This window comes from Takifugu rubripes, chromosome 19 (assembly GCF_901000725.2).
Source record: "Takifugu rubripes chromosome 19, fTakRub1.2, whole genome shotgun sequence".
Classification (NCBI taxonomy): domain Eukaryota; kingdom Metazoa; phylum Chordata; class Actinopteri; order Tetraodontiformes; family Tetraodontidae; genus Takifugu; species Takifugu rubripes.
This window is the reverse complement of record NC_042303.1, coordinates 15,980,422-15,998,442: the sequence shown is the minus strand read 5'-3', so window position 1 is coordinate 15,998,442 and position 18,021 is coordinate 15,980,422. Positions and strand designations below refer to the sequence as shown.

The following is an 18,021-nucleotide window of genomic DNA, read 5'->3' as shown; positions in this document are numbered from 1 at the left end:
AAAGCAGTGACAAAATGAGTGCAAAAGAAGAATGTTTATTCCGATAGTACATGCAAAGTAACTGAAGCGTAACAAGTAAATGCGAAAGAGATGTCTGTTTTGAAAGTCCTCTAAAACGTTTAATAAAAAATAAAGCAGACGATTTTCCCATAAGATGGGACGTGCACAGGCCAGTGGTGTCGAGTTTCATTTCCCGGGTGGGATCAGTTCTGTTTGGATCCTGTGCAGAAGTGTCGATGCTCTTCTTCAAACTGACCAAATCCAGTCCCACAGCGGCTGCTAGCCCAGGAAATCTAAGGTGGGAACCCTCGAAAAGTCAAATTTTGTCACCATGAAGACAACGAGCATCGTTCTCCAGGCTCTCCGCTTCACCTACAGTAAGTTTGCAAGATTGTTTCCAACAGCTCAGGTGTTTTCCAGGCAACACATCCTTGGAAAACCATCAGGGTGACGCTTCGTAATATTTAAGACATTTTCAAGACCAGCTAATGTGTGAGGGAAATAGACGATTGGTGTCATTTGTGTCATATCATCACCAAAAACCTTGCTTTGTAAGAATGAGAGTATTTATGATGTTAAATCTTTTTTTACAGTCTTTGCAACCTGTCTCCTCACTACAGGTATGTTTGTGCGTGTGTGCGTGTGTTCAAAGTAAAGTAACCAATATCATCCTTATGTTTGTGGATTTTATATTGCTGGTATAAAATACAATTAAAGATTATTATTAATCATCCACCCTCAAGATGCTCTGAGACCTCCAACATGCAGAAACTGGAGACTAAATAATCAGTTATCTTTAATATTTGTGTCAAGGGAGTTCATTTAAAAAAAAAAAAAGTCCCCAAACTGTGAATGTCTGTTTCTTTCCACCCTTCCTGCCCTCCAGCATCAGGCCAGTCAGACAGCAGCAGTATGGTGGTGGCTGGGTACAACGTGAGTGCCCCTGCTGGATCAAAGGTGGTGCTGCAGTGTGTAAGCGGCCGTATGGTGTGGACCAGGGACATGGCGAGGGACAGGCAAAGGGTGGTCCACTGGGACCTGTTCCGGGACCACCCAGACTATGCCATGGAGAGGGTGTTGGATATGTTCTCTGCAGGAGACCAGAGAATCTACAACTCCTACAACAGGGGCCGGGTCGGCCTGAGTCCAACCGCCTTCACGGATGGGAACTTCTCACTGGTCATCAAAGGTCCGTAGATGATGCTTAGATGATGGTTGATGTTTCCACAAAAGGAAAGCTCTCGTCCACATAAATTAAGTGAACATAGAACCAGCAAACCTTTAAATAACGCCCGTCCTGGCCTGTTTGGTTTCTGCCCGCGACCGCAGGCGTGACGATGAACGACAGAGGCCTGTACTCCTGCAACCTTCACCACCTCTACTGCCAGCTGCACGAGATGATCAAGATTCAACTCAACGTCACAAAATCGCGTGAGTCCGACACGTCCGTCGTCAGCACGTGCCCCCCGCGGCGCCGCGCCGTTAGCTCACCTGTCTGTCTTTGGGCGTCGCCAAGGCCGCAAAGAACAGAGCTTCTGGGACGGACAGAAGCCGGTGTACGTGGTGCTGCTCGGCAGCACCGTCGTCCTGCCGTGCATCAACCGGCGGAAGGTGTGGACGGACTGGAGCGAGGAGGAGGACGACCAGCAGGTGTGAGCGCTTCACCCTTGCGGCCATTTTAGAGGGACAGTCTGGAAATGACACCTGTGTTCTCTTCTGTGACGGCCCCCAGGTGGTTCACTGGGACCGCCAGGCCCCCGGAGTCGGCCACGACCGGGCCGACCGGTTGGTCGACCTCTACTCCTCTGGGGAGCAGCGCAACTACGGGTCACAGTTCCTCCAGAGGAAGATGAACATCAGCAGCCGAGCCTTCACGGACGGAGATTTTTCGCTGACCGTCTCTGACCTGCAGGTTTGTGACTCAGCAGAATCCAGGAATTCCTGATCTCATATGTTATATTATTATTATTATTATATATAGTAATATATTATTATATTACTATAAAAGCAACACACTAATGGACATTTGACAAAAAAGATTGAGGAGCAAAGACAATAGCTCATTTTAAAAAAAAATAAGCTGCTAAGTGTTTCGGCCCATTTTTCATATAACGGGCGTTTGACAGGTTTATTTACTTGGTTTATGAGGAAAATAACATGCAAATAATTGGAAAGAAAAGCTCCGTCACGTCAGCGATTATTGCTCTGTTGGGAAAATGAGGTTGACAGTAATATGAGAGATGATATTAGCATCACCAAACGCGACCAGGATCAAACCATCTGTGCCATTTGTGGTGCGAGAGGGAGAAAATATCTAAGGGCGTTTGGACCCTCGGGAGTCCCGACTCTCAATAGGACTCGTAAATCAAGGCATTTAGGTCAAACTGTGGTTCAGAAGGCCTCTGGGATTCAGGTGGAATGAGGTCCAGATTTCCACTTCGATACAGCCAACGCTCAGCTGACTTTTCGTCATGTTTTCTTCTTAGATTCCAGCCATTGAATCAGTTCTTGAATCAGTCAAAACATCTTGAAGGTGTTTACGCCTTTTTTTGTTCTTCTCTAAAATCACGTGCGGAGTCCCGGATTCTTAACCTTTTGCTGGGAGACGTTCCTCCGAGTCCTTGCCTGACCCGTCGTGACTCACGGGGGTCACATGGTGCGAGGTGTGAGCCATCACGCGGGAAGGCCGAGCACTATTATCCACGTTGCATCCACCCGGGAGAAGTTATAACTTGTTGTGTTGTTCGAGCTTGCAGCCTGAAAAAAAGACAAAGTAATGAATATTTTTGTAATAAGTGCTGACTCTTGGTGAAATTCCCCTTTTGAGAGTGAGAGTCACACACATTGAACCCTTTAGAGAAGTAGATAAATGCCAATAATTACAATGGTTTTGGGTGGTTCAGACTCCACAATGTAACAAAAATACAGGGAAAATTCTTGTTTTAAAGTAAGGATACAGAGGAAATAGGGTAGAATTCAATAATCTCCCTCCATCATCTTGTAATCTCTGTTTTGCATCTTCTGCCAGGCTACTAAAATAAAAAATATAGATTTATTACAGAGGTATTAAATAGAAACAGCATTTAAAGTGCCCTTAAAATGTCTAGACTACGCCGATTTGGATCAGAAAAAAATAAAACCAGAATATTCTTTTGATGTTGAACTGTTTAAGGTTTGTATACATTGAAATGAAAAGGTGTTATTTTTGTCTATAACGTGCTGCCTGTGTTGAACACACAGTTGATGGACCAGGGCAAGTATTCCTGCCACCTCCACCATTATTACTGCGGCCTCCACGAGAGGAGGGAGTTTCAGGTGACGGTGGAACCACCAGTGGTTCAGACCACTGTTCCCAGTGAGGAAAAAGGTAACACACACATGCACAGAGAGAGAGAGAGAGTGTGTTCACATCTGTTCTTTCCTTCACTTTCTCTCATTTCCTCTGAGTCTTTGACTCTCCAAAGAGCAAAGAAACAGCTGAGATAGAAGAAATGTAGGTGGAGGGGGCGGCTGGACGCTCTGAAGGCTTCTCTTAGAGTCACCAGAGGGGTTTTTTTTCTTGCAAGGTCAGCTTTTGAGGTGCCAGAGGCTCAAAAAACACACACACACTTTTCTCACAGCCTCCCCTTGTCACCTTTTGACGCTCTGTTTTCACCGTTAGAGGCGATTCTAGCACACGCGTAAGAGCGTCGTGTGTTCTTGGTTTCGTCAGGCGTCTCGTTCAAGCAGCATATGAGAAACAGAGAGAGGGGAGAGATGGAGAATGGAAATGTCGGGGAAGAGAAGTGGCACCGGGCTGCCAACCTCAAATTCTTGAAGAATGAGCTTCTCCAATAGGTCCTCCAATAATGTGGCAAAATCATTGAGAGGGATTTAGAAATGAGACATGCCTGTGGCTGTGTGTGTGTGTGTGTGTGGGTGTGTGTGTGTGTGCGCGTGTGTGTGTTCGTGGAATCTCTCAGCTGTGGTGTTTTAAATGAGGTCCACCTCTGGTCCCACAATTCGTCGTGCGTTTGCAGTGCACCATGGGAATTCTAAACAAATTTGGCCACAGATTTATTGTCAACAGGACGTTTACGGCCTCGAGCCTGTTTCAGTTTTTATCTACTGGCTGTCTGCTGCCCTGTTGGAACCCCCCCCCCCCCCCCCCCCCCCCCGCATTCTTTGCCCTTCTTCTCTTTGTTCTGCTTCTCCTTTTTTTCCTCTTGTTGGATCCCAGGTGTTTTATTCAGACTTTTTGTTTCTCATTGCTTCATTTTTCTTCAATAGAGGTCATAAAAATGTTGCACATAAAGATTTTGGCTCGTCATGACTTTTCCAATTATACAAACTGAAGCCTGGAAAAAGTGGGACTTGACTTTGGAATTCTGGCTAACCAGCATTGTTTTCATCATTTACCTTATCCAGTATACAAATATGATTTAAACTATGACTTGTATTTTGGGATCTACTTTGTTTAAATTGTGGGGGGGGTGGGTTTGCATCTAACTTGGGACTTTATTTACCTCTGACTCACATTTTAACTGGTATCTATCTGTGAAACCATTAGTTTTAAACAGAAAGCTTTTATGTAAACACAAATACTCCCCCTGGTTTCCAGAGAAGGGCTTAAACATAAATTAGTTTAAAAAAAAATGAAGGTTTGCTTGCAAAGTCTTTCAGATGTGTCATTTTGTGAGCACTGTCCCCTTCCTCACCCTTGGCTGCTTTCGTCCGTTCCACCCAATTCTGTCCTTTTTTTCACTCCGCTTCCTCTCCTCATTTCTCTGTGTTTTACTGCCAGGAAAAGTAAATCACCATATGACTTTGCGTCTGACTCTCATTTTGGCTCCAATGTCTCAAGTGTGAGGTCCACAGCTGCTGATTTCCCGTCGTTAATGAATCTCCGACCACTTATACGGTATCGCGTAACGCTGACTGGACAACAGCTTCTGCTGAAATGTTTGAAAAGGGACCATGTAGCAAAAAGGGCATTTCCGCGTGGAGTTTGCACGTTCTTCCTGCGCCTGCCTGGGTGTCCTCCCACCGTTCAAACACTTGGACACGGTTGACTGGGGACACAAGATGGGAGTCCAAGGATAGGATGAGTAAATTGAGCAGGAAGGAGCAGAAAGTTAACAGAAAGCAGATAAAAGGATGAAATACAAACACCCCAAAAAAGGTAGTGGAGCTTACGTGGCAACAGACACACACACACACGCACACACACACACACACTTGCAAAAGCAAGCACACATGCAGCCACAACCTAGACTGAAAATGAGCTTCATGTGGTTTTAGGAGTCTGCCAACGGAGGCTCATGTGAGCGTTAGATAAAGTCTGACGCTGCAAACACATTTTAAACTCAACCCACTCAATTATCCGATAACCTTTATGTTGCGTCTGACTGCCCACCGCTCCAAGGAATGGATGGATCACTCTTTTTTAAATACTCGAGTCCTTCACGGAACCGGAACACTTCACCGATGCACGCTGCCTTTCTGTGTGCGGCTGTGTTTAAGTGAATCAAGCTAACTTCGGTGGCGGTGTGCAGCGGTGCATGTTGCCCCCAGCATGTTGATATATGGAAAAATAGGAAGCAGCCTTGAATAATCCCAAAGCTGCTCGAAGAATCCGCTGCAGCGTTATGGATTCCATAGCATCCCTCAGTTGATCCATTTAACAGACCCCTATTTTATTTATTCGCTTTACCACCATAAATTACAGGAAGGTTTCACCTTTCGTAAAGTTTAATCTGTCATAACCCAGCGGCGTTAAGGGGAGTGAATAATGGACCTGTTTAGCCCAGCTCAAAATGCTTTGGTTCGCATTATTCAAGATTAAAGTGGATCCAGACAATTGAAAGTGTTTTCTTTTTGTGTTACTCACGAGATGTTTTCGCTCTGCTGTGACAGATGTTTGCTGATGACTCGCTGGCTCGTGTGCATGTGTGAGGATGAGGAGCGGGGCCCTTTATCGCTGACTGCTGCACTTTGTGTGTTACTCAGCCTCCTCCAAAGACGACTCACCCCAAGTCATCAATGTTATTCTGCCAAACCAAAGACACCACTTTCTCCTGCCATTGGGCTACATCCTCACTTCCTTCCTGCTGCTGGTCTTCATCATCCTCATCGTCGTCCTCATCACCCGTAGACACAAGTCCAACGGTCTGGAAAAAGTTTTGTATGAAAGTGTTTAACTGGTGTGTAAATATATGTTAATACCTCATGTTATTTTGTCCTTTTAGCGTTTTATCCACAGCCATCCATGAGGTGAGTGCCACACACACACACACACACACACACACAGTCTTCCCCTTAAACACACTCTCAGGTGTGTTTTTATCGCTGAGTCAGGTCTGAGAGAAGCCGCTGCAGCTCGGAGGAGTTTGAGATGGACTCTGCCGAAGTGACCGTGCGCAGCGTGGAGGACAGAAACCTCGGTGAGGTGCAAGTCCACCATGGGTGGAAGGTCAGGCTCGTCCCCACTGGGGTTGGAAGTGACCGTCTGGTCTTTGTTTTCAGACTACAAGAACAACCTGCTGAAAGCGAAGGCTCGCTGCAGCTCTCCACCAAAGGTCATAGATCTGGACAAAGGTAATTCACATTGAACTTGCTAGCATCTTCAGCCTCATGGAGCACCCGCTAATGCCGTTAAAGCAGTTTAAGTGCAGTTTGTTATTTCCCCCCTCTGCCTCCATTTTACAGAGATGCAGAAATTTTCAAAGTGAACAATCCAAGTTCCAGAGCGCAGATGGAGTCACTGGCTGGTCCAGAGGCTGTGCTCCAAACACAACACAGTCGAACCTCCCCCTTCCAACAGGAGAGATGAGGCATGAGGAAAACAGCTGATGTTTTCTTTTGCTCAGTCATGATCGAACTGGATTAGCTGACACGGTGCATGATGCTCCAGCGCCACCTACAGGAGAGCCCCAGCTGTGACTGGATTCCATAGGTCAATTTCTAATGTTTTGAGATTTCTCAGAGATAAAAAAAAAATATATATTTGCTGGTCAATGGTGCCACTTGTGCAAAAACGCTTTTGCTCGATTGTTTTTCGTAGAATGTATCTTTTTTTAATAACCTGCTTTAAACTTTGATAGCTGCATGGAATGAACCTGCCATGAATATCTGCCAACAATTTGAGTCATCAAATGCAAACCCTGATACAATCAGCCAGTTTTGAAGATTTTCATGAGCCTGAACCTACCACTATGACAACTTTTGGGTGTTTTGCTCAATAAATAATAAAAAAAAAAGACATAATGGAGGCTCACCCATACACATTAGGTATAGACCATTTATTCATTCCTTTGTGTCACAAACAAACAATCCCTGAATTCAAGACAAATGACTTTCAGAAACATTGACGTTGTGTACCGTTTCTGCAAAATATGGAGAACAGTAACATACTCTGAATCTAAAAACTGTAGAAAACCTGTCCTGTGTTGGGCAACTGCATTTCACACACACATTTACACTCTCTCCATCTGTCTCAGAACATGGACACACACCCACACACATTCCATTCTTTAATCAAATTACATTTGGGGCCGTGTCTGTTTACAGTTAGAGGTAAGTTATGTGTCGTGTACACTCATGACAGGGCAGGATACTCGGTGGCGCTACAGCTGGAGGGCTGCCACCTTTCTGATAAGGGACAGGGGGCACTGGGTCAGCCTTATGATAGCTCTAAATAAAACAATTGAGGTTCTTTTTAAAAAAAAAAACAATAACAACATTGCTGTTAGAGTAAGAACTTGGACTTGTATAGTAGCCTACAATCAGTTTGTGAGTGGGGAGCAGCGAACTACATGAGTTAACGTAGCTATGCTTTCAGAATTTTCCTGGCCTGCGCATCCATCAACCAGATTTGAGTTCAATAAAAATCAATATGATTATTAATATATGCTGTTTCAGCCTCTGGAGATAACTGGCAGACAAAGAGTGCAAGAACCTCAGTAACTAATGGAGACCCCAACTAATGGAGACCTTTCGTTGGGAGATGTATGAATCCTCTCGTTTTCCTGCCATTCCTGTTTATTTCCCTGTTCTTTTCTCCACTTCTTTTTTGCCTTCGCACTTGTCTGTGTGGCGTCGTTCGTCAGACATGTCTCTGAAAGTAGATTCGCTGGCGTATCTTAGCAACAATTCTATTGATGTGTGCATGTGACACACGACTACTGGACAATTATGGAAATACGGAATGGTTAAAGGACAATTCCATAGTTTATGGAAAGGGTGGCAACCCCAGATATGGGACAATTTCTGGTGGACTAGTGCTGTAGGGCTGAACTCTGTAATACATTTGCTGTCGTGAGCCAAAGGAACATACAAATGGACCTTCTGATGATAGGAAACCAGCCTGTGGCGTACGACAAAACAACAATCAACTTACAAATGTGGAATCTCATTATAAACAGAGAGCAGCAAATGTGTTTTTGTCTCAGGAGTCCACGGACACGGTCTACCAGGTGTCAACTGTAGTCACGTTCGTAGATGGTGGTGTACGGGCTGTACGACCACATGTCTCTGGGGAAGGGCCTGGTGTCATATTCTCACAAACCTATCCCACTGACTGGTGTGCGTTAATAGTGTTCAGGTTCAGGGCAGCAACCAGCACCCTCCTCTTGATCCAAGCGTCAAGTGGTTTAGGGGGTTAAAACACTAACACAGAGACATTTATGGTCCAATAAAGGCAAAGGCTCCCTTACAGGACCTGTGCAACTGTAAAATGCCCATAGCTCTTGCTTCCGGGATGTGGCCTCGTCATACAATACTGAAAAATACGATCGACTTCCACCTAAACCGGGGGGAGGTTTGTAAGACGGGTGGTCACTTCTGGTGGAATCAGCGTCAATCAAATTTCAACGTCGGGTCCAACAGCTTCCTGCTCGGGGATCTCCTGAGAAGATGAGCTGTCTGGAGCAGGAGGAGGAGGGTGGGAGGCTCCTGCAGCTGTCCTACAGCTGTCACAACCCTAAGAGGCAGAAAATTAAGCTTATTATATCACAACCAGTGCTCACGCGAGTCAAATGATAAATGTGTACGCATATGCCATCGTGCACCTGTGTGTTGATCTCCTCGGGGATAGTGTTCTGTTGGATCCAGGAATGAACCTCAGCCAGCTCCTCTCTCTGTTCCTGGCTGAACCAAGGCTGGAGGGGCTGGAGCACCCGGAGTTTCTCTCTATCTTCTGCCAACACCTCATTCTGGTCCCTGGATGCACAGCAAGGCAATAATATTAAATAGCAGCAAATAAAAACAAAACCACCAGGATATAAATGTAGATGTCAAACAATGATGAGGTCCATTAAAATGCCAATTATCAAACAAATCTGGTGCAAATTTGGAATGACAAGTGGTCTCTGCGGAATACTGAGAAATCATAAAGGAAAGCTTTGGGAAGTAACTCTGTAGCCATGTCAGTGTTATCTGTTTAAAAAGAATGTTGCTCGTGTCCAACGAAAAGGAAAAAGTTTAACTATTAATCCTTCTGTGACCCTAAAATGATGATGGAGTACATGAAAGTTATGACCTCATCTGAGCAAAAACCGACTTACAAAGTCAAAAATGATCTATAATATATTCTGTGTTGAAGATTTAATTACATTTTGGTCGAAACGTTAATTGCTGGAAGGATTGACATTCAAAATGTTTCCACTGTGGAACAAAAGCAGGAAGAGTGTTGTTGCGTCTACCTGGCGTGCATCTGGTACGTCATCATGACATGTTTGGGTGTGTGCTGGATTATGCTCCACAGCGAGTTCTCCACCTGACTCTCAAAGTCATGTTGGCGCTCTGTTGCTGCCTCTTGGCTCTTACGGGCTTTGCGTGATGTATCTGACGAGTCATTGCTGGCAAAGTATTTGCTGCTGTTGCTGCTGCCTGTAAGCCAAAGATCAGCACATCAGTCACTTCAGTGTACTTTTTGAAGCCTAAAAGAAGAAAATATTTACTTGATTTCAACATGCTGCAAAAGAGATGCCGGGGTGTGCTTTTTCTTTTACCAGTGTGTGATGTGGAGGTTCCATTGGAGCCAGATCCAGATCCCAGGGAGCCCGACCCAGATGCATTGGAGCCTGTCCCTGACCTGGCGTCCTCTTGCAGCAGCAAGTCAAGCAGCTCGCTGGACGTAGACTGTGCATCGTGATTACCAGAATCACTGGGGTTGTCACCCTGGAGAAGGCAATAGATGAGTAGTCAGACCTGCGTGGCTCTACCTGTGTCTACTAAATGCATCACTCATGTGAGAAGTTTGACTGTGTTTAAGGTGAAGCGTTACATCAACCCTTCTCACCTCATTGGCATGGTGTTCGTGGAGGCTCTCAGTGTGGTTGTGCCCCGTGCTGCCGGGTCCTTCATTCGCCTTTGGCAGCTCTTCCTGCAGCAGGTTCAGTTGTAGCGGAGAACTTGAGCGAGAGCTGGAGAATAAAGCTCGAGGCCCAGCAGCTTCCTCCTCCTCACCAACAGAGGAGCTGGCCCGTGGGGAACACAGGAGAGGCCCAAGCGTGCTCTGGGGTGGAGGGGTGGCTTGGGCTTGGAACAGTGGCTGTGGAAAGTGTGTTGTGCCTGGAACAAACGCTGCCATATTGATCGGTGCCTGTGGCAGCAAGGAAGAAGCAGAGGGAGGATAAACGGATGGAAATCCAGGAGTTAAAGTTGGGTACTGGGGCAGAATGACAGCCATGACCGGAGTCATATAAGGGTGGATGATTTGAGCTGAAGACATGGGCTGCAGATTCTGAAAATTCTGAATGGACTCCATCTGGACAGGTTGCATGCCTGCTGACTCTGTGACACCAAAGTTGTAGGTGTACTGGGTTTGGACAGGAGGCATAAAGGGGGTTGGTCCAGGGAGCTGCTGTGGCCGGTGGTGTTGCTCTGTACCAGGCTGGGTTGCCATCATGGTGTAGTATGGAGCTGGGAGTGGGGATGTTTGGGGATGGGCACTGTAAGGCACCCCAATCTGGGGATGTGAAGACTCTGAGGAAGGCCAAGATGATTTGGGACCAGGAGGAGAAGCATAACTGTCTGAAGAGCCTTGGGGTTTGGGTCGCTTATACCGGAGCTTTCCTCTCCTCGAACGGTTCCATTCACCGGCGCTCACTGGACGCGTGTAGTCACCTGTTTCAAGATGAATGCAGATTGAGCTTGATGAAAGGAAATGCATTTTCAGCAGCCACTAAATCTAATAACAACATACCAGGGTGGTGGGAGTGAGCCATTGAGCTGTTGTCTAGCTGCAGATAGGAGCTGTAGGGGCTCTGAAGGATACGATGTCGGAACCGATCCACGTACTCTTGCTCCTCCTTCTGTGTGTGAGCAGATAGCACCTCCTTTGTGAGGCCAACAAACCTTCGTTCCTCTGTGGGGAGGCTCGGTGCAGGACGGACGGGGGGCTGCGGGGTCTCAGCGGGCTCACTGCCCATTGGAGCATCCTCCAGTGCTGTAGCTTCTGTAAAAGACAGACCAACAGTTATCGGCGGTTATCTAGTGATGGTCATCCACTTTTAATTAATCTGCAACTGATGACGGGTTAATTAAGAGTTTTTACCTGATTCAGGCTGTGGCACATGGACAATGGTGCTGCTGTAAGAACACTGGCTGGTGAGAGAGACCACACTCATGGCCTTGGTGGACATGGTGATGTCCGTCAGAGGTGTTCCAACAACTGCAGCAGCTGTAGGGGCCACTGACACCCCACTGTCCAGCACCACTGGAAAACAAGGTAAGTATAATCTTATCCTGCAACAAGTGCACATGATATCCTTCAGACTAATCCTATTGGACATGCTTCTACCATCTGAGCTGGCCTGAGCTGTGTCAGTTGCTCCAGCAGGCTTGTCATCTTCTGAGGTAGAGGATGAGGAAGAGGAAGTGACCAGGGAATGAGAATCACTCTTTCTCTTCAGGGCTGAACCTGTGCAACTCTCCAAATATCTACAAAATGCAAAGAATTAGGTAACTAAGTGTAAGAATCCAGGATTTAGCTCTGGTGTGGTGGCACTTCCACTACAGACCGGATGATGTTGTCCACACAGTTGATCTGCTGATAGGAAGGAATGTGGGTTTGCTTCCTGTTTTCGTCATGATCTCTGACCTCAGGGCTAGAGTTGGCAGGTGGCAGACATTCTTGGGAAATACAAAATGAAAGCACAGTCAATATTAAAACGTCTTAACAATGTAATAATACACCTTCAGATTTCTAATCCAATGTCTGAATGTGAAGGGTTGCATCACCTTTCGCAGGTTTTCCCAGAAAAGGGATTTTGTGACTTGACCCCAGATGAACCTGCTGGCCCCAGGTCTTTACTCTGTTCACGTCAGCACAAATCTGCTGTAGGGTCATCTGCAATAACACACGAACAATGCACCAGTGTAATTAATCTCGCCATCCAAGATGAAAACGGCTCGATTGATGGTGATGGAACTGCGCTGTCTCACCGGTTCCCGGTGCGAGTCCTCCCACAGATTACCATTGCTGTCGCTCGAAGAGGCGACGCTGATGTAATGCTCGTGAGAACCGTTACTTCCCAGACTACCATAACCGCTGGAACCATTGTTATGGACCGGCTGTAAAAGCGAGACCCACGGTGAATTTACAAAGAAGTGTAGCTTCCTCTGATGGGTTTCATAAACCTTCTTTATTATAAGGGAAGATGTGCAAGCTGCTGCTGTTTACAAATAGTTTGCTACAACCAAGAAGACTCCACCAAAGACATATTTAAATATGAAGTTTTACCTGTAGGAAAAGCTTGTAAATCTTTGCTTGTAGATCTTTTACTTCTTCATAAAAGACAGTGATATCATCTTTACTTGAAGCAGCAAACACATCCTCATTTAATGGACTCCTGCTCAATAATAAGACATTTAACCCTATTATTAACTTTTATTAAAAGACTGACACAGGTGATGTGAATAATACACCTAAACCGATACTTAGCACTGATGCAGCTACTTACATCCTGACTTTATGCCGGCCGATGATGAAAGCCACTTTGCGGCTCCAAGGGTTGATGAAGCTGGACCAGCTGGTGTCCAAGGTGATATGGTCTCCGTTCTGACAGCGCAGGCGCACTGGAGAGTGCTCAAATGGAGACTGGCCTGCGTACTTCAGAACTGCACAGGGGAAGAGAAGCAAGTGAGTGAGATGCACAACATTAGAGGACATTAAAACACTGATTTGTCAATAAACAATTTAACACATTTTTTAGGTGTTAATCATGTATTTGGTCTCTTGAAAACATACTTTTCCGATGCATAGAGAGCATGAGGGGACGGTCATCTGGATGGATGAACGTTAACAACGATGAGCCAATCAGATCTTGAGGAAGGTATCCGAGCAATGGCACAGCTCTGTAACATGTCACATAAAAATAAAAATAATAACTTTTTTGAGCACAACTCTGCTTCAAAAGGACCATTATAAAATCTAATTGTGAACACGTTTATTGACCTGTCATCCACTTCCAGAAACACACAGCCTGGGGAGTGTGTGGTGGTGAAGATGCGCTTGTCCAAGGGGATCCGAGGCGCTGCACAAGGATATTATATTAAAATAAAAAGCTAAATTCCAAGCTATGTCTTTTAAGGTCCAGCATTTATGATCAAATTTGTACCTTCATATCCAGAGATGATGCGTTCAGCCAGTGCCAGACAGCACGGCACCTCTTCCTCCCCACTTCTCCCTTTTCCCTCCACCTTCAGCAGATATGGAGTTATCCGAAAAGGGTTGTAGCGCATCTCACCTTCGCGGTCCTTCCCTCCCCTAAAAAAAAAAAAAATCAACAAAATGGTAGTATTTGGTAAAATTCCACAAAGGTCCAGAAAAGCGCACAAACAGTCTGAATACTGACCTGATTCTGCAGAAAAAAGACTTAACCTGGGCACAGTCAAAGAGGACTCCAGCTGCAGAGACAAACAACAGGGAAGTGCCATTTATTCACCAGCACAACTTGTTGCAGTACTTTACCCAGGTCCCACATAAATATGCTATAATCTTGATGCAAATTGTAATATAATAAACAATAATGCAGCAATCATAACATTTTACATATATTGATGAGTATTAAAACTGACTAAAATACCCAAAAGATGCTTTTTAATAACATTTATTTGTGGTTATTGCTTATTTCTGTTGAGAATATAACAGTAGAGATACAACAAACCTGGGGTACTTAAGTTAAAGCTACAGTCAGTCAGCTGATATAAGTTCCGAATTAAACCCCATAATAAATAACTGTGGTTCCAGCACACCTGTGTGAGAGTTGCTCCAGGGTGGCAGATGCAGCTGCGCCGTGTGTGAGTAGAACACATTCACATCCTGGTGGAAGAGCAGCTCCACAAACTTGGCCGACTCCAGAAATTTCCTCTTGCAGCACAGGATACTGGGAGCCTGCTCCGAGGCGCACATCACGCGGCCGCTCGATAGCGAGAAAACCACCACAAAGGAGTCCTACATCCACAGATGTGCACAAAAACACGGGCACACAAGCGAGCCGAGTCACAGACACACGCAAAAGCAGTAAACACACATACACTCACGCACACACCAAGGCACGAGGCATAAATAAACACCCGTTTTTTTTTTTTAGAATGCACTTAAAATATATTTATGGACCCCTACAAATATGAGGCAGACATGTATTCCACATATGAATGTGCAGTTGATGTGAACTTCTTTTCTCTGCACGTGTGCTTACCGTGTTTTTGAGCGTGTGCTCAGAAGTGACTCGCTCCAACTCTTCCAGGGTGAAAACGGTGGCGTCCCTCCTCTCGTCCTGGCCATTTTGCATCAGCAGATTGTAATACTCACTGTTAGCTGCAGAGGATTGCATAAACACAAATGCTGCGCTGAGGCCAGATAATGTCACGATAAGCAGCCATCAAAGAAAGAACACGCTGCATACGTGAGTAGCGTGTAGTTTGGGTACCTTGGACTTGTTTAACGCAGTTGAGGGCATAATGCAAGGCCTCAACAGTGCTGGCTTTGCTGCGGCTGCGTTTCTCTGACGGAATCCTCTTCTTCATCTCAGCCACCGTGATCATCACCTCTTTGTGAGCCTGCCTCCTGCTGCCATCTGCGTTCTCGCTGCTACACACACACAAATAATTACTGAATGCAACAGAAAACACTGAGCAAAGAGTGTGACCATAAATGTATATTAAAGCGTTGCAACGTGTGTAGCTGTTAGCAGTGGAACTAACGGTCTGTATCTTGGGTGATGGTCAGTCAAAGGCAACTGGGCTTGTTTTGTTGCCTTGAAGACCTGCCCAAATCTACACAGTCAGTCTTGCGATCCCCTCCAAGGTGATAATCTCTCTATAAATTTAAAACATGTAAACCCTCCAACAGTTTCAGGGACCTAAAGGCCTCGGCAATTCAGACCGTCTGTGTGAAGACGTTTTTGTTTGATTTAACCTTTTTTTTTTTTAAGAGATCAACGGCCGAATCACGGTTTGAATTACTAAAATAAAACTAAACTACCGCTTACCTCTTAGCAGACGATGATGTGGATCCCAGGGCACTGCTGGGGCTGTGATCGGCTGAGGAAGACAGGTCATGTGATCCACTGGTCATCTCCTCGTCTTCCTGCCCTGCTTCTCCACCTGAAGATCTGCTCTCCTCCACCCTGAGGTGCTCCGAATCCACGCCTCCATCTGGCTGGCATGACGACATGCTTCCCTCTCTTGTATCACCTGTGGTTGATGATAAGACAGGATCTTCCTCCCCCTCTGGCCCACTGTCACCTCCAGGCATCTCAGTGCTGTGGTCACACATCAATAGTAATTTCTCCAGTTACAATAGTCAGCTGTGGTCCTCATAACAATAGCTTCCATCTGGAGAGGATGGTCACTCAGATAATGTTGGATGCATCAATCCACATCTGAAGACTGGAAGAGCAAATTGAAAAAATGTATATAATTCTTAATGCACGGGCACGTGATATTAGTGTAACTGTGGAAGTTGCTGAGTACTCTGGCCCACCTGTAGCTTAATAGCACACAGGTCAACACAAGATCAAACTGACTCCACTGTAAGATCATTAAAATAAACTTTTATTATACAATCGCCACAGTTATATAAACCTTAATAAAACCTCCACACGATTACCATAATAGCCCTTTTTTTCCAAGATACCTTACACAGTTTATAAATTGGGTGTTACTACAATAATAGGCTAGAATTTGGGATTTTTTCATGATTTTTACTTCCACCAAAGGGAGTATGGCAGCTGGAGTTTGGAGTAATATGACTAAAAGTTTATGGCTGGATTTTAATGAAATCTTGAGGAAATATTGATAGTGGGCCAAGGAACAGATGATTATATCTTAGGTGATGTTCTAGATTGCAGAAGGACTTTAAGATTTGGTCTACCAACGATCCAAACCAAGGGGCTTTGAGCATAAAGCAACCTACTGTTACATAACCTTGTAATACCACTTAAACAGTATATATAAAAAATGACCTGCTTTGTGCTGTCTGTGCTCTCCAAGTGATTTTTCTTCTAGTTTCCCTCTTTAATAAATAAGGAGTTACCTTTGCCACTGAACAAACGCGTGTTTACATGCAAGGAGGAACTAAAACCAATGCTTATCAGAATGTGAATGGACAAAAGTTCTATTTTTGTAGCAAGTTTAACCAACTCAACCATCAGTTCTTTGGGCTAAATAAACACAAGGACACCTGATAGGAGAGATTATCTTTGGCTTTTTTCCAGACTCTTGGAGGAAAAAGGAAGATACAGACTTCAACATCCCAGAGACCACAGCCCAACCCTGCCAAGACAAAGCTAACATGGGTCACTACCCCTCCCCACACGAACACAATAACCTGCCAAAGCATCAAACGGTCCAGAAAGACGTCAAAAGCTGGAGCCATCATTCCAAGAGGGACATGTATTTGAAACAAAGCCTGACCAGCACAAAACGAGCTTACTGTGATGCACCATGTGGGCGGTAATAGAGAAGCAATCAATCATATACTGTATAAGACAGAATCAAACAAAACTTGCGTTTTTTAATATACATGATTACAGCTAGCCTTTTCTTTTTGTTCCCCACTGACGCGTAAAATGAACTGGGAGTTGTCACTTCAGAAAACAACTGTCTAAATAACCATTGGAACAGTAAATACAGAAAGGATCCTTAATGTTGACAGGTTGAAAAACGCATTGCACTCCCGGCTAACCGCAGACATGTAACACAGCTAGCCTACCAGCGGGGGAACGATTGTATGCATTTCTCAACAATTCACTCGTGAAACATTAAGGAGCGTGCGTGGCATTTAAACCAACGTCCACGACAAAAAAGTAAATAAATGTGCACAGTCTGCTGGTTGTCATGGGTGACTTGGTTAGCTAGCTTAGCCCACACACTAACTATACAATACATCTTTATTAACGTGTAATTGTTACCTTTTCGATTCGTCCGCGTGATTCAGCGTCGGAACAGGACACGTTTGTAATTGTCAAACAGCTATCCAGGTCATACTAAAGAGATATATATAGTTGGTTTTTTAAATAAGTCCCAGTCGAATAGAGAAATAGTCACCCACTCCGGAGGGTTTGACACATTTGTGCAACGTGAGGCCTGCGCGGTTAAACCTCGCCCACTCGTTGGTGATTGGACGAGGCGTTTATATACCGACCATTTGATTGGTCATCGTCTCTGGCCGTGGGCGTGTCTAAACGCAGCCAACGATCAGTGGCTTGCTGTCCCTTCACGTGGACCTCCATGTTACACAACAAACACGAAGTAGGAACTCAGGAGGCCAGAGAATCGTCTGCGTAGGTTCGCTCCATTCTTCACACGCGGATGCGCGGTGTAGATATGACGAGGGCGGTGGACGTGGCTGTAGTATTCATAGTTATACTTTGAAATAAGAGATGGCAAAATTACGAAACAAGTAAAACTATTGTGGTTATTTTATTAGAACGCAAGATAAACTCAAACACTATTATCTTAATAACTTTATCCAAGCGATAATTCGTATTACCTCAATGCTCTCCCGCTGTTTTATGGTTACATAATCCTGGA

General features: G+C 45.1%; 2 protein-coding genes across 5 annotated transcripts; one reads left to right on the top strand and one right to left on the bottom strand.

Moving 5' to 3' along the window:
• Nucleotides 1-148: 148 nt before the first annotated feature.
• Nucleotides 149-7,698, top strand: LOC101078337 (matrix remodeling-associated protein 8-like). Its single transcript, XM_011614232.2, has 12 exons — nucleotides 149-377; nucleotides 594-620; nucleotides 887-1,189; nucleotides 1,330-1,431; nucleotides 1,517-1,650; nucleotides 1,733-1,912; nucleotides 3,241-3,367; nucleotides 5,989-6,147; nucleotides 6,228-6,252; nucleotides 6,337-6,422; nucleotides 6,505-6,576; nucleotides 6,688-7,698. Exons 1-12 carry the CDS (start codon nucleotides 332-334, stop codon nucleotides 6,708-6,710), a joined length of 1,284 nt encoding a protein of 427 aa, XP_011612534.2. The 5' UTR covers nucleotides 149-331; the 3' UTR covers nucleotides 6,711-7,698.
• Nucleotides 7,270-17,580, bottom strand: per3 (period circadian clock 3). Of its 4 annotated transcripts, XM_011614231.2 has the most exons (23): nucleotides 17,400-17,580; nucleotides 15,477-15,876; nucleotides 15,190-15,304; nucleotides 14,916-15,076; nucleotides 14,685-14,803; nucleotides 14,239-14,437; nucleotides 13,839-13,890; nucleotides 13,602-13,750; nucleotides 13,439-13,517; nucleotides 13,232-13,338; nucleotides 12,945-13,101; nucleotides 12,725-12,833; nucleotides 12,427-12,555; nucleotides 12,223-12,331; nucleotides 12,003-12,114; nucleotides 11,783-11,922; nucleotides 11,537-11,698; nucleotides 11,186-11,437; nucleotides 10,280-11,106; nucleotides 9,990-10,158; nucleotides 9,681-9,867; nucleotides 9,048-9,198; nucleotides 7,270-8,959 (listed from the first exon to the last, which is right to left on the bottom strand). In XM_011614231.2, exons 4-23 carry the CDS (start codon nucleotides 15,028-15,030, stop codon nucleotides 8,840-8,842), a joined length of 3,444 nt encoding a protein of 1,147 aa, XP_011612533.2. In that variant the 5' UTR covers nucleotides 15,031-15,076; nucleotides 15,190-15,304; nucleotides 15,477-15,876; nucleotides 17,400-17,580; the 3' UTR covers nucleotides 7,270-8,839. The 4 variants fall into 4 exon arrangements, with proteins under 4 accessions (XP_011612533.2, XP_029681949.1, XP_011612531.2 ...); XM_029826089.1 differs by lacking the exon at nucleotides 15,190-15,304; XM_011614229.2 differs by lacking the exon at nucleotides 15,190-15,304 and having other exon boundaries at nucleotides 14,916-15,073.
• Between the last annotated feature and the right edge of the window lie 441 nt (nucleotides 17,581-18,021).

Excerpts from the sequence above, each read along its gene's own strand:
- per3 (XM_029826089.1), bottom strand. The coding sequence starts at position 15,763 with ATGTGTGACCACAGCACTGAGATGCCTGGAGGTGACAGTGGGCCAGAG. Across the intron at positions 12,115-12,222 it reads TCTGGGAAAACCTGCGAAAG|AATGTCTGCCACCTGCCAAC; the intron begins GTGATGCAACCC and ends GTATTTCCCAAG. Across the intron at positions 11,438-11,536 it reads TGTGCCACAGCCTGAATCAG|AAGCTACAGCACTGGAGGAT; the intron begins GTAAAAACTCTT and ends TGTCTTTTACAG.
- LOC101078337 (XM_011614232.2), top strand. The coding sequence starts at position 332 with ATGAAGACAACGAGCATCGTTCTCCAGGCTCTCCGCTTCACCTACA. Across the intron at positions 3,368-5,988 it reads TGTTCCCAGTGAGGAAAAAG|CCTCCTCCAAAGACGACTCA; the intron begins GTAACACACACA and ends TGTGTTACTCAG. Across the intron at positions 6,148-6,227 it reads CCGTAGACACAAGTCCAACG|CGTTTTATCCACAGCCATCC; the intron begins GTCTGGAAAAAG and ends TTGTCCTTTTAG.